The sequence below is a fragment of the Schistocerca gregaria genome, chromosome 1 (assembly GCF_023897955.1).
Source record: "Schistocerca gregaria isolate iqSchGreg1 chromosome 1, iqSchGreg1.2, whole genome shotgun sequence".
NCBI classification, from domain to species: domain Eukaryota; kingdom Metazoa; phylum Arthropoda; class Insecta; order Orthoptera; family Acrididae; genus Schistocerca; species Schistocerca gregaria.
Window position 1 is genome coordinate 522,119,213 of NC_064920.1, and position 13,523 is coordinate 522,132,735.

At 40.2% G+C, this 13,523-nt stretch overlaps 1 protein-coding gene across 2 annotated transcripts in view; it reads left to right on the forward strand.

Annotated features, from left to right (window-relative positions):
- The window catches only part of LOC126354919 (uncharacterized), a 514,129-nt gene that overhangs the window by 30,684 nt on the left and 469,922 nt on the right, over positions 1–13,523 (forward strand). For both annotated transcript variants that reach the window (XM_050005014.1, XM_050005024.1), the window contains exon 4: positions 753–919. In XM_050005014.1, the coding sequence (XP_049860971.1) occupies positions 753–919 (167 nt within the window). The remainder of the gene's footprint in view (positions 1–752; positions 920–13,523) is intronic.

Genomic DNA, 13,523 nt, shown 5'->3' on the forward strand with positions numbered 1-13,523 from the left:
TGCTATTTCATGCTATTACTGAATTCTTTGTCCAGAAATACAGGCATATTTGTTTCGTTAGCCTGTTCTGTTTTGTTTAGTAGAGGATTCTCAAGAAGATTGACCATCGATTTGTTATTACTTCTGATTTTTGCTAAATAATTTGATAGATGTTCTCATTAGTTTGTATTTACCAACCATCTGTGGGCTGTGTTTCACGCACTATTTTTGTAGTAATCCTTTTTTCTAGTACTACTACAGGATGATTCACAAAGAAAGAACTGATTTCAGTTGTTTATTACAGACAAACTATCAAAGACAGAAACACATTGCCGGCCGGAGTGGCCGTGCGGTTCTAGGCGAAACAGTCGGGAACCGAGCGACCGCTACGGTCGCAGGTTCGAAATCTGCCTCGGGCATGGATATGTGTGATGTCCTTAGGTTAGTTAGGTTTAATTAGTTCTAAGTTCCAGGCGACTGATGACCTCAGAAGTTAAGTCGCATAGTGCTCAGAGCCATTTTAACAGAAACACATTGCGCATATCACTGGATAGAGGAAGATTCAAAGAGTTATGTTCGCATAGACACTACACCATACACGCAACAAAAGCATCACATCTCACAATAAACGCTACCGCTGTTGAGTGGACTATCACGTCAGGCGATTCAAACCTTCATAGTATATTTGTGTCAATTCTGATCATGTATTTTCTTTTTGGGCTGTGCCGACAAGGATTAATGGGCCCGCGTGACATGTAACACGGCCTTAACAGATGCGCCCTGCTCGGCGGAGGTGCAACCGCAGTGGGCGGACGCACAACACGTGAGGGAATTGTCTCAGTGCGAGGAGCGTCGCCTGTGCATGCTGCTGCGAAAGCTGGCTGCCGCAGTCGCTGCGCGCCGACTCATACTCAGGCCCTACTTCTACGACTACGAGCTAGTGAGTACAGACATACGTCTCAGCTTCGACAACTTTTTCTGTCACTGTCCATACTACTGTTGTGTCTACGTCGTGTCTCTTATTGTTTACTTTAACTGGTACTGTGGGAGAAGAATGTTCTTTAACCACATATGGACCCTTGAATAAAAAGATAGACCATGCCCATCTTCTGATAATAGAATACATTAAAATTTCGTTTTCTTTTGTTTTTTTTTGTGATGATACATTTAAGAGCGAATTTTGTCGGAATGTGCACAGATCACGATCGATGTTTCGTTGGAGCCAATTGGGGAAACCTGTTGATTGCGGCCGTAACTCGGCCGAAAGGTGAATAACATCTCGCTGGCTAGTGGTTCCCGGTGAAAGACGTGTCTGTTGTGAGAGACATGGTGAAATAGGGAGGACAACTTATCTTCCCGAGCTACGCAGCAAGTGAACCCGTCCGAGGGTCACGTTTACCACGAAGCCTTTGTCATACCTAGACTAGTTATGGAACCATAGTGGCTGCAAAAAATCAGAGGCTATGTGTGAACACCATACGGATGTGCAAAGTGTTTCTTCCATTTTGTAGAGTGGCATCTGTGGTTTCCGGACGACAACGTTGTCTGAAATTCACCTGAGATGACCTAGCATGGCAGTGGGTGGCAGTGTGGTAGCAGATTGACCAACGGGAGCTCGATTTTTACTGATACAATCAATTAACAGAGCAAGAAGACGAAACGTATGCCCCAGTGCTAGAGAGAATGAGGGGAGCGCAAAAAGTCGGTGTTTCCCAACTAATGGCCCCTCTAAATGTACCGTCACATTGTTCCGATATGATCAGCATTAGAAAATTATAGTTACGATAAAATTTGGCTTCCAGAGGTCGCTTTGGCAAAAAAAAATCCTCACTTTTACTGTAGAGCTACGCCCATTTTGAGGAAACCTTGACCATGTCCTTCACGCTGCACATTTTCATCTGAAAATATGAGAATCAAGCAAAGACCTTACATAGATGATGTACCTAAACATTATGAAATCACGATTTACTCCTTCTCTACCAGCACTGAAGCTGCTGGTTTACTCACATATTCATAACTCTCGTCATAATCATTAAATCCATCCTCTGCTGTCAGATTCTGATAGAAGATGGCACAGAGGAGCTATGCAAGGAAGAAGTTTTCTGGAGTTCCGTAGCTTTACAGAGTCTCTCGCTTGCTGTCTCAACTTTCCACAAGCTCATAAGCATTTTTCAGTGTCTCCCTTCGTTATTGATTTCAAGAATGGTCATCAGTCTTAAATTTAGTACTTATTTCGCAAGTCTCTTTCTCTGCAGTATGACAAGACGGATTAAAATCTTCATTTAAACATTTAGTGTAGCCCCATTTCTTAACGGACTGCAGTTCTCCAGCCCATCAAAAGCCCTAAATACAGATCTTTCCGTATGAAGTGATATGGTGAAATAACCCTCTTATCTGGTGAAAAGATAAAGAAGGACAGAAAGCTAAAATTTTACAAAAGTGATGGCTACCCCTAGTGTAATAGTTGAAAGCGAATCTTCAACATAAACTAAGAGAAATGAAAACTGAATACAATTGACTGAAATGAAATTTTTAAGGAAATTTAAAATATGTACACCCGGAGATCAAATACAAAACTATAAGAGACGAACTTAACATATATTGTATTAAAAAATTAAAAAGCGGAGCAAGGCTGCATGAAATGGATACAACATATCAACAGTATGGGGAAAGACAGGTCAGTTAAGCAGTCAACACAATTAGAAACCAAAAACAAAGAAAAATGTAGGACCACTGATGAACAGTGAAGACGGAACAGGCTGCGGGTCTACTGCATGAAGCGAGGAACAATAAGATCTCTCGTATCTCACTACCAATAAATTTTAACTTGCACTCGATGGACATGGCTTATTTATATTATTGAACAGGGAGGTCTCACTTAGACGAACATCGAAACGTTAAAATTTGACGGAGAAATACACAGTGTAGTACATCCCGTTCCCCCTCCCCCCCTTAAAGATTTCTGTCTTTGCTAGAAAAAGCAACTCGAAAAATCAAAATTGGACGTGGTCTGTTTTTTACTCAAGCACCCACTTTTTTATTTTTTTAATGCATTACAGCGGATTTAGCAGCCTATGATCTATCTTCAAGTAATGTACAAAGTTGTATTGCTTGTACCTCTCATGAAAATGGAGCGTAGGTCCGGAAAAATGTTTTGGTGCAGTAAAAAGTATAAAATATAGGTTGCGTACTATTTCTTCTTTTCTAATTGTCTTTGGTTAGAAGGTTATGAACATGCTACACTTCAAAGAATTATCGGACGACGTTAGACATCCACGTACCCTGCTGTCGAAATGGGCTATGTTACCATCGATGAAAAAACACCTTGAGTCTTTTAGCCATGTAGAGATGACTAATTTCCACCCAAATAACTATTAATAAAAGAGTGCCACTATTATGCATATTATTGATAAGAGCAATAATAGCACAATGTCTGTACTTTAGAGACAGTTTTCTTTCTAATTCCTGTAACATCCTATGCTCTACGCTATTACCAAAAAATTATTTATTCCTTCCATTCGCTTAATTTAACATATGGTGAATTTTGCTTTTTATTACAAATGTCAGATTGTTTCTTCGGATCGATATTTCGTACCTCACGCCTATGTTAAGGGATGCTTTTCAACTGCTGTGAATGGACAATCGTTGGCCAGTGGATCAGCTATTTTATCCATACTGACACCTCTGTTTTCTTAAGCTTGCCGAAAACATGGTGCACAGCGCTTGCAGTTTGTTTGACAGCTGAACTACATTTACAATACAATAAAAAAACCTGCCTTGTAGCTGGAGACATCTCAAGTTGGGTCACTATCATTACAGTTACAATTTTAAATTTACAGTGACCATCATAAGTATGGTGTGACTGGAATAAGTTTTGGAAAAGCCACAATATTCATATCTAGCATTTGAGGGATACTTAAAGTTATTTTCCAAATGAAGCTCTCCGTTCTAAATGTACATCATCTGAACCTCTGGGCTGTTTAGTATGTAACATACGGCGATTGTTCGTGAATAGCACTTTGTCCTGTAGTGATAGTTACGTGGAAATTTTACGTTTAAAAGCAGTTTATCATGAAGTGCATTCGGGTTGCTGTCGTAATTCTACGAATGAAGATACACCCCGTCAGTCCAAAAAGTTTCGAGACTGAATTAATAAAAGATAGAGAAAAGTTAAAGTGGTTGTTTTAATGCCTCCCCCCCCCCCCCCCCCCCCCTTCCAGCATCCCACTTGAGTACAACACACAGGAAGTTCATAAAGCCACGTGAAACTGTCGAAAAGTCAGATTGGCGGTTGTGTCGTCAAAATCGTTGACTCTTTAATTAATTTACTTTGGCGTATTGTGGTAGGTTCGTGTTGATAACACCAAGTCTCGTCACCCGGGATGCTTTTTTTTTTCAATATAAGAACAGTCCGCGGAAGAAGTACACGCATCATTGTTTTTGTTTTGAAGTCAAGGTTCGCGGCACTGACTTTGCAAACACTTTTTCTCGAATTTAAAACATTCTGGAGAATATCTTGAACACTTGATTTAGACATGATTCTCCATTGCAGTATTCACATAACAACGTTGACAAACTACGGTCACACGTTCACTATTTAAAGCTGTCTGCAAGACTGGTCGAATGCAGGACTTAACTCAAGCTGTTGCCGTAGTTACTACGTTGAAGTCGGTTGTACGCCGGGTTGTATTATATGGACGTCTGCACGATTACCTCTTAAAAACATCTTCCCATTACTATGATAAAACATAAAGACGGCGAAACACATGTTATGATCTCTTCAAGTTAACGAGCTAAAGACTTTCGACTCAGCCTGCGCTGTGGACCAGAACTGCCACTTCGGCCGTTAATGTCCTAACTGTTTTCCAGAATGATGCACAACTTTACTTGATGTTACAAATGCAGACGGCATCTACTTTAAGGACCACGCGTTAAATATCCTTGAACGGGAAAAATGAAAAGGAAGTACATACAGGGAGGCGAGGTGATTCTGTAGATACCATCAGGTGCCAGCTCCACATGCTTAGGCATAGATTTTATTATTAACTGGCACTGAACTTTGCTTTACCAAATTTTTTACTTTTTAATTATTTTATAATTTGTCATTTTTAACACCTTTCATTGGTATATTCTTTTCATCTTAATTATACAGGGTGGTCCATTGATGTGACCAGGTCGAATATCTCACGAAATAAGCATCAAACGAAAAAAACTACAAAGAACAAAACTCGTCTAGCTTTATGGGGGAAATCAGATGGCGCTATGGTTGGCCCGCTAGATAGCGCTGCCATAGGTCAAACGGATATCAACTGCGTATTTTTTTTAACAGGAATCCCCATTTTTATTACATATTCGTGTAGTACGTAAAGAACTATGAATGTTTTAGTTTGGACCACTTTTTTCGATTTGTGATAGATGGCGCTGTAATAGTCACAAACGTAGAAGTACGTGGTATCACGTAACATTCCGCCAGTGCGGACGGTATTTGCTACGTGATACATTACCCGTGTTAAAATGGACCGTTTACCAATTGCGGAAAAGGTCGATATCGTGTTGTTGTATGGCTGTTGTGATCAAACTGCCCAACGGGCGTGTGCTATGTATGCTGCTCGGTATCCTAGACGACATCATCCAAGTGTCCGGACCGTTCGCCGGATAGTTACGTTATTTAAAGAAACAGGAAGTGTTCAGCCACATGTGAAACGTCGACCACGACCTGCAACAAATGATGATGCCCAAGTAGGTGTTTTAGCTGCTGTCGCGGCTAATCCGCACATCAGTAGCAGACAAATTGCGTGAGAATCGGAAATCTCAAAAACGTCGGTGTTGAGAATGCTACATCAACATCGATTGCACCAGTACCATATTTCTATGCACCAGGAATTGCATGGCGACGACTTGGAACGTCGGGTACAGTTCTGCCACTGGGCACAAGAGAAATTACGGGACGATGACAGTTTTTTTTTTTTTATGCGTTCTACTTAACGACGAAGCGCCATTCACCAACAGCGGTAACGTAAACCGGCATAATATGCGCTATTGGGCAACGGAAAATCCACGATGGCTGCGACAAGTGGAACATCAGTGACCTTGTCGGGTTAATTATGGTGCGGCATTATGGGAGGAAGGATAATTAGCCCCCATTTTATCGATGGCAATCTAAATGGTGCAATGTATGCTGATTTCCTACCTAATGTTCTACCGATGTTGCTACAAGATGTTTCACTGCATGACAGAATGGCGATGTACTCCTAACATGATGGATGTCCGGCACGTAGCTCGCGTGCGGTTAAAGCGATATTGAATAGCATATTTCATGACGTGAATTGGTCGTCGAAGCACCGTACCATGGCCAGCATGTTCACCGGATCTGACGTCCCCAGATTTCTTTCTATGGAGGAAGTGGCAGGATATTTGCTGTCGTGATCCACCGACAAACCTGACACCATGCGTCAGCGCATTGTCAATGCATTGTGCGAACATTACGGAAGGCGAACTACTCGCTGTTGTGAGGAATGTCGTTACACATATTGCCAAACGCATTGAGGTTGACGGACATCATTTTGAGTATTTATTGCATTAATGTGGTATTTACAGGTAATCACGCTGTAACGGCATGCGTTCTCAGAAATGAGAAGTTCACAAAGGTACATGTATCAAATTGGAACAACCGGAATAAAATGTTCAAACGTACCTACGTTCTGTATTTTAATTTAAAAAACCTGCCTGTTACATACCGTTCGTCTAAAATTGTGAGCCATAAGTTTGTGACTCTTACAGCGCCATTTATCACAAAGCGAAAAAAAAGTGATCCAACTAAAACATTCATATTTCTTTACGTACTACAAGAATATGTAATAAAAAATGGGAGTTCCTATTTTAAAAAACGCAGTTGATATCCGTTTGACCTATGGCAGCGCCATCTAGCGGGCCAATCATAGGGCCATCTGTTTCCCCCCTTCAAGCTAGACAAGTTTCGCTCTTTGTAGTTTTTTCGTTTGAGCCTTATTTCGTGAGGTATTTGGCCCGGTCATGATCAATGGACCACCCTGTATATATGATGGTGGTAGTGTTCGAAACGTTGTTATAAATAAAGAACTGTATTAAGTGTACTCACCTCATATGAGACACCACAAAAGAAACTGAAAAATATTCAGGTAACATATTCGCACAGTAGCGAATAAAAGTAATGAGCCCCATTCTTAATTCGAGGCGTTTACAGCACGTTTAGAACTTACCAGATACGTAATGACTGCAAAGTAGACCACGCATTCCAGGTTGCATCTGAAAATTCTTATCTACCGAGTCAAAATAAATTGCAAAATAAGTTAGCTCTCGCTGCTTATTTCCAGTTTTTACACAATCAGCGTTTAACTTTCTTTCGTATTCACCAGTTTCAGCATTTGTGTCAGTTAACCTTAATATGCATTATTAAATACTTTCGTACATTTATTTAGTTGTGAAATCTTTCTGTTTGAATTTTATAATAATTCGCTTGACAGTTATGACATACATCTGCTTATAAACCATGAAAATATTTGCTATTAAGTTTGTACGTTCTTTCGACGACAGTAAGTTACAGATACAGTAACTTGACGTAACTGCTTGATGCACATTAAAAGTCAAGAGGAACAAAAAAAAAAAAAAACGCAGTCGAACATAAGGTTAGCGGAATATGTCAACAATAGACCGAGACCACAACGAATCTCAAGACCACGTGGCGCAAGTGCTCCGACAGGATCTTGTCAGTTATGTCCGTCAACCTAATGGAGAAACAATGTCGTAGGTAAACATTGGCATGTGGTGATGACAATCCGTTCAGTTGGTGCGAACGCCGCAGTTTAAATCTCGAGGCAGGACACTTTGATGCGTCATGATGTTGACGTCACTTCCTGTGCAAATGGACCCTTAACTACTCATACTCCCATGCAAGCAGCGATTACGGTAGTTTCCTAAACTGACTTTGGAATGTGTAACGACGATGTCTGCCAGCAAAGCGACAACACCGGTGAGTGGTATTCATCGGTAGCAAAGGGAAGAATGTTGGTAAGGCTATGGCGAACCACAGATATACTGTGAATGAAAACAGGTTTTGAAATACTTCTCCTAATCTCAGAGTATTCCAAGCAAGGTTGAAGAGAGAAAATTGAAACGTCTGAATTTGTACTCTCTGTTTAACGCTGTAATCAAAATTTCACATCAAACGCGAATTTTTATTAATTGTCATTTGTCCCGTGCTATCACTTTCTCTCAATATATCTGCGAATTTATTATACTAATTCTACAATTATAAGAAGCGCTAAAACTTAGTACTGTAACCGAAACAAAGGTGTCCCTCTACGTATTATTAAAAACCTGCCCTGACTTACCATTTCCGAGTCATTCAACCATCTTCCTAGTGACGTAGTCATTAATTGTTTGTTACTTTAGGAACAGCGATCGCTCTTGTGCTAATTTTGGTGGTGATACCAGAATTAGTTACAAGTGCTCGTAAAACAGTCATAAACAACTGCCTGAATGGCAGAAATAAAAGAAAAAGCTACGCCTCACCCTCCTGATTTTATAGTATTGGACTTCATCAACGTTCGCTCATCGTAGTGTGGTTTAGTTGGATACCTGAACGAAATACTACCTCTCTCAGCTAAATTTTATTGTGTGGTTCTTGACAACATAATTCGATCCAATCCGACGCAACGGGATTATTTTTGGATTGCGTCTGCCTTTGGATTCATTAATTCATATTGAAAGTTTTACAATACGCGAATAGCTGTCTGCATATTGTACGTAGGCCATTATGGGAACTCATCTCGGCATCATGTAAATGTCTGGGAAACCAACGAACATGTGGTTCTATATTATTCGACAAGCTCTTTAACTTCGAAGTATTTGACTGCGACCCATTTATTTTACCACTGAACACACTGTTACCTCACCTTACTGAGCATGTATCTTTGCTTTTTTATTTGTTGAAAAAGTAACTGGAATAAAAGAAAATCGAGATGTTTCTGAAGTATCCCTGGGTGGTGGACAAAAGTTTGAAATAGGAAACCGTGTTCGCACGCTTCCTCCGTGCCACAGTAACAGATGAGTAAAATACTTTGCTCGGCTTATCAATGTGTGCAGGGTGAGAGAGCAGTAACAATTTATTGTCACACAAGTAATGTATAAATTTGTAGCAAACAATCTAATGCAATAACAAAGCTCAGTTGTAACCACTGAAGTAGTACTGGAACAGCAGGCAACCTTCTATGGCAGAAGACGCACAGGTGTAATGTGGTATGTGGATATTTTACTTTAGTGTACTGTAAGACTGATTTAGGTTACCACGTTAGTTTGATGGTTGAAACTATAATTACTGCCTGTCACAGTAAATTATTGTCGCCCTTCATGTAGTATTGGCCTAATAGTACAGCACGTTTTTACATATTTACAATAATTGTTCCTTAGCATGAACTGTCTCCTACAAATCTTCAAGGGTCATTTACAAACAAGTTGCGTGTCTGCTTTTGAATGTTCTGAACTTTGTCGCAGGCTTGCATGGGAACGATCCAGAATCAACGGATGTGTTGTTATGGAAAGCATGTGAGGTAACGGGCGAGTTGCAGCGCCCTGGAAATATTCTAAGTTCAGAGTTGGCGGCCACCGCTCGGGCCGCGCGGCAGACCGAGCTCGTTGGCAAACACGTGGTGCCAAATGTTAGCCGGACCAGAGGGGTAGCCCCAGCGCATTGTCCAGCCGCGTGGCTGGGAATTCCGCTGTGACGAGGACGGTGCTTTGTGTCGATGAATGAGATGCCACGTTCGTTTGAGCAGTTGCCAGCGGGCTCGTGCGCATGCGCAGAGCTGAATTTGCGTATGAGCAGTGCCTTCCTCCCACTTCTGGCTACTTGAAGCGTGGCTGTTTGCCGTATGAGCAGTAGCAGCAACTAGCCAGAAGATACCCGGAAAAATTTTTCCAGCGTGCCCAAGCTGCCAGATTCATGCATGCGCAGAGCAAGCTGAGTTATAGTGGGTGGATGCTTCCCCACGTGACCCGTGTATATGCGTGTGGAATTTAGAGGGTGGTGGGGCATTACGTGACCATATTCAGCCCTGCGGCATGTTGTTGAGAGGGCGTACAGAGTTGTACTGAGAGCAATAGTTTATCATATCCCACCCAGATGAAGGATGTAAATAAAGAAGCAGTTTTGACATTATATCATTTAAAAATTAGACTCCACAGCTCAAAGTACCATAACATTTTGCTACGGGGTGACTTTGACAGATTTTTTTTTTTTTAATTCGTACTCTGCAATATTGTTCTGTAGTATTTTCAATCATATTTACATCTACACAGCTCTTCAAAAACGCTAATGGGATGGAATACGGATTTCTTGCAACAAAAAAAGGAAGTAGTTTCTTTTGCAGCTTACATCAGAATAAAGGTCAATAAATTTCATGACTATTTCACAATGTGTAAAAAATTAACAAGGTTGTCTGTGAGGCTAAGAAAATGACAGTTTGTATTCTACTCTAGGAATAAATATAACGTCGCTAGGCCATGAAAACCTCGTAACTCAAATTGGTCAAATTTTACAGGAGAAACAAAAAACTAATTATAGAAATCACATGGGGACCTGATTAGTCAAATGTAGTGGTTTCTGCTACACAATATGGATCCGGTTATTGGTACATAAGACTTTATTATGCGCTTCAAATTGTCTGCCGGTTTTTGGAATTACGAGGTTTTCACAGTTATTTTTTTGGTAGTGATGGAGATAAGAGGCATGTAACGAGTGCACGGTAAAGAATTGAAATGAGTGAATGTTTTTTTTAAAAAAAAACTTACTTAAACTTTGCATTATTTGTGTATTATGAAACATCTGTAAGGATACATTGTTACAGATATAAAGTGAAATGAATAATTTCACATTGATCAAAATATTGGAATCTGGATATTAATAAATTACAGTGTTTAAAAAACATAGAAACAATGTCGTTAGCTTTAATTAAACTTTTATTACTGTAAATATTTGTGCAATTTATTCACATTTATTATTGTTACTATTACTGCTACTATCACAGTCATAGGTGGCTGTAAACAAGTTTATTTTCGGCAGCATTTTTTTAGACACAGACATGTTCTCTCATTACAAATGTGAGGCAGTGTGTCATAAAATGAATGCACATCCTTAGGAAGAACCAGCTACAGTTGTTGCAAATGAGAACTTTTCTGCGCTGATCTTTAGTGGTGAACTGTAGAGAGGGGGCACTGTAAATGAGCTGGGTATGTTTGACATCCTTCTTGGAAGTGGTTCCTATGTATCGCTGAATTTCAATTTATATTCCATTTTTTCGGAGGGATCATACTTGAGACACCGCATATCAGTCACTGTTGGATCCCTAATTTTGGACCCTGGCCGAGTAGACGAATACAACGAGAGTTTATCATAGGACTTGGAAAACGTGTGCTCCAAATAATTGACAACATACGGTTTAGGACTTAGTCTTGCGGTAGCACAAACTTCTACATAGCCAGCAGGAGTATAAATGTGTCTGTTTTTTAACTTCTTTTCTATGGCGGAGTGCATAAAATCACACTCCATTTGAGTGTGACCTTTCTCCAGAAATTTTTGCACTATTGTAATGCCTTTCTGATTGGCGAGATGAGCCAGTGAAGTACTCATGACTGATTTTCGATTCTGGTACGTGCATCCGTCTCTATAGATAATAGCTTCTGAATCATTTTGGACGTACGTTTCTATAAAATGCACGAGTATACTGGCAAATTTCGAAGCTGGTAGTCCACCTTCACCCTCATGCTAAAGATAACAATAACCATCGTTACTTTTTAAATCATAGATGGTAAAGTTGTGGACCTTCACTTCAATTTGCTTTTATAGTACAGTGCAGATGCTTTTAGTCTGGGAGAAAGCAGAAGTGCTTGAAGGTCCATTGTAAGCACTCTGGCTCATCCTAATTTATCACCATTTTTCGCTTCCCTTGCCTCAATTTTTCGGGCCATATGAAAGAGTATTCATTGTCTGAGAGATTGCCTGTCTGGAGAGAACAACTAAGATCGCTCTGGTCCTTTTTAGGAGAAAATAAGTTATGATTATTTTCATCGAATACCTCGCACAACTGTTTGTAAGCAGCTGGGATTTGTCCTCTTTTCTTGCAAAATTGTATATATTCCCTATGTAGTTCTGATTTACTCTGCCAGTTAGGTTCCAAGTAGAGTTTTGTGGAAGAACAACGGCAGTAATGCGAGTCCAGTTTCGGCAACTCTGCAAAAAAAAATCTGATGCTGATTCTCGTCCACCTGAAACTTTCGTTGGTCTCTCCTGCATTTGAGGCCCTTCTGCAAGCGTTCTTCTTGATGCACTAGATGTCCATGTTCTGACACTCAATTCGCCTAAGCACAAAGTATTCAGAAACATGCGTTGCAGACCGTTTTCCTCTGTCCTTCTATTACAAAATTGTAATATAGTGTGTTAGAACGGTGAAATTTATTAGATTCTGAATTATTTCTGCGTCTTTTAACTGGAACGTAGTAGACATGGCTTCTAACAAAAAATTGTCTTTCACCCCAAGACATATCCTACTAGAAATGATTAAATATTAGCTGCCTCTGCTCTTCTGTAATATCCTTGCAATTCCTGTTCCGATTTAAGGAAGAATTTTTACAAGTACATCGTGGTTTCATTTCCCTCCTACATCTCCTCATTGTTGGTCTCTTTTTGCATTCGTAAATAATCCTATCCCCTCATACGTTTTTCTTTGTGCAAACTTTGAAGTGATTAATTGCTTTTCCTTTTACGGCGCTGCTTAGTACTTTTTACTCCCACATCAACTTCATCATTGTCATTCCGTGCTGCTGTTACTGCTATGGTCATGCCACTGGAGATATCATCCTCGCTGCTGTGTTCGAAAAAGACTTTCAGGCTCAGAAGTGGAATTCGCCTCTGTATTGGCTTCATTTTCAGCATTATCTGTAATGCAAACAATAATGTTATCAATAATCTTTAAATAATTTAATCACCTCAACTTCTAACCAGGATCTTACTTGAAGTTACAACAATATGAATTACGGTTGACCTTCATTTTGTAGGTCTACCCTTTCCTTTGGTTCAGGACAAGGAGGAACCTGACTAGAATCTTTTTCCGGTGATTTTATATGATATGATCCTTTGTCGGCTTGTTTCACAAGGTGAAGAGTGAATTTACTCTTTTTACCCATAGCTGAAAACAAAGTAGTTACTATAGAATGTATAGGATTCTGTTCAGTTCTAAAATTAGAACCTCGTATCTACCGAGTGCAGTCTGCTTTACGCGCGATGAAAAACTCGTAAGTCGACATTGTATTTAACGAGGTCATTATTAATTCTGTATATTAAAATACAATACATAAATGCCTAGAAATACTAACACGTGGCCGGCCGCGGTGGTCTAGTGGTTCTAGGCGCGCAGTCCGGAACCGCGAGACTGCTACGGTCGCAGGTTCGAATCCTGCCTCGGGCATGGATGTGTGTGATGTCCTTAGGTTAGTTAGGTTTAAGTAGTTCT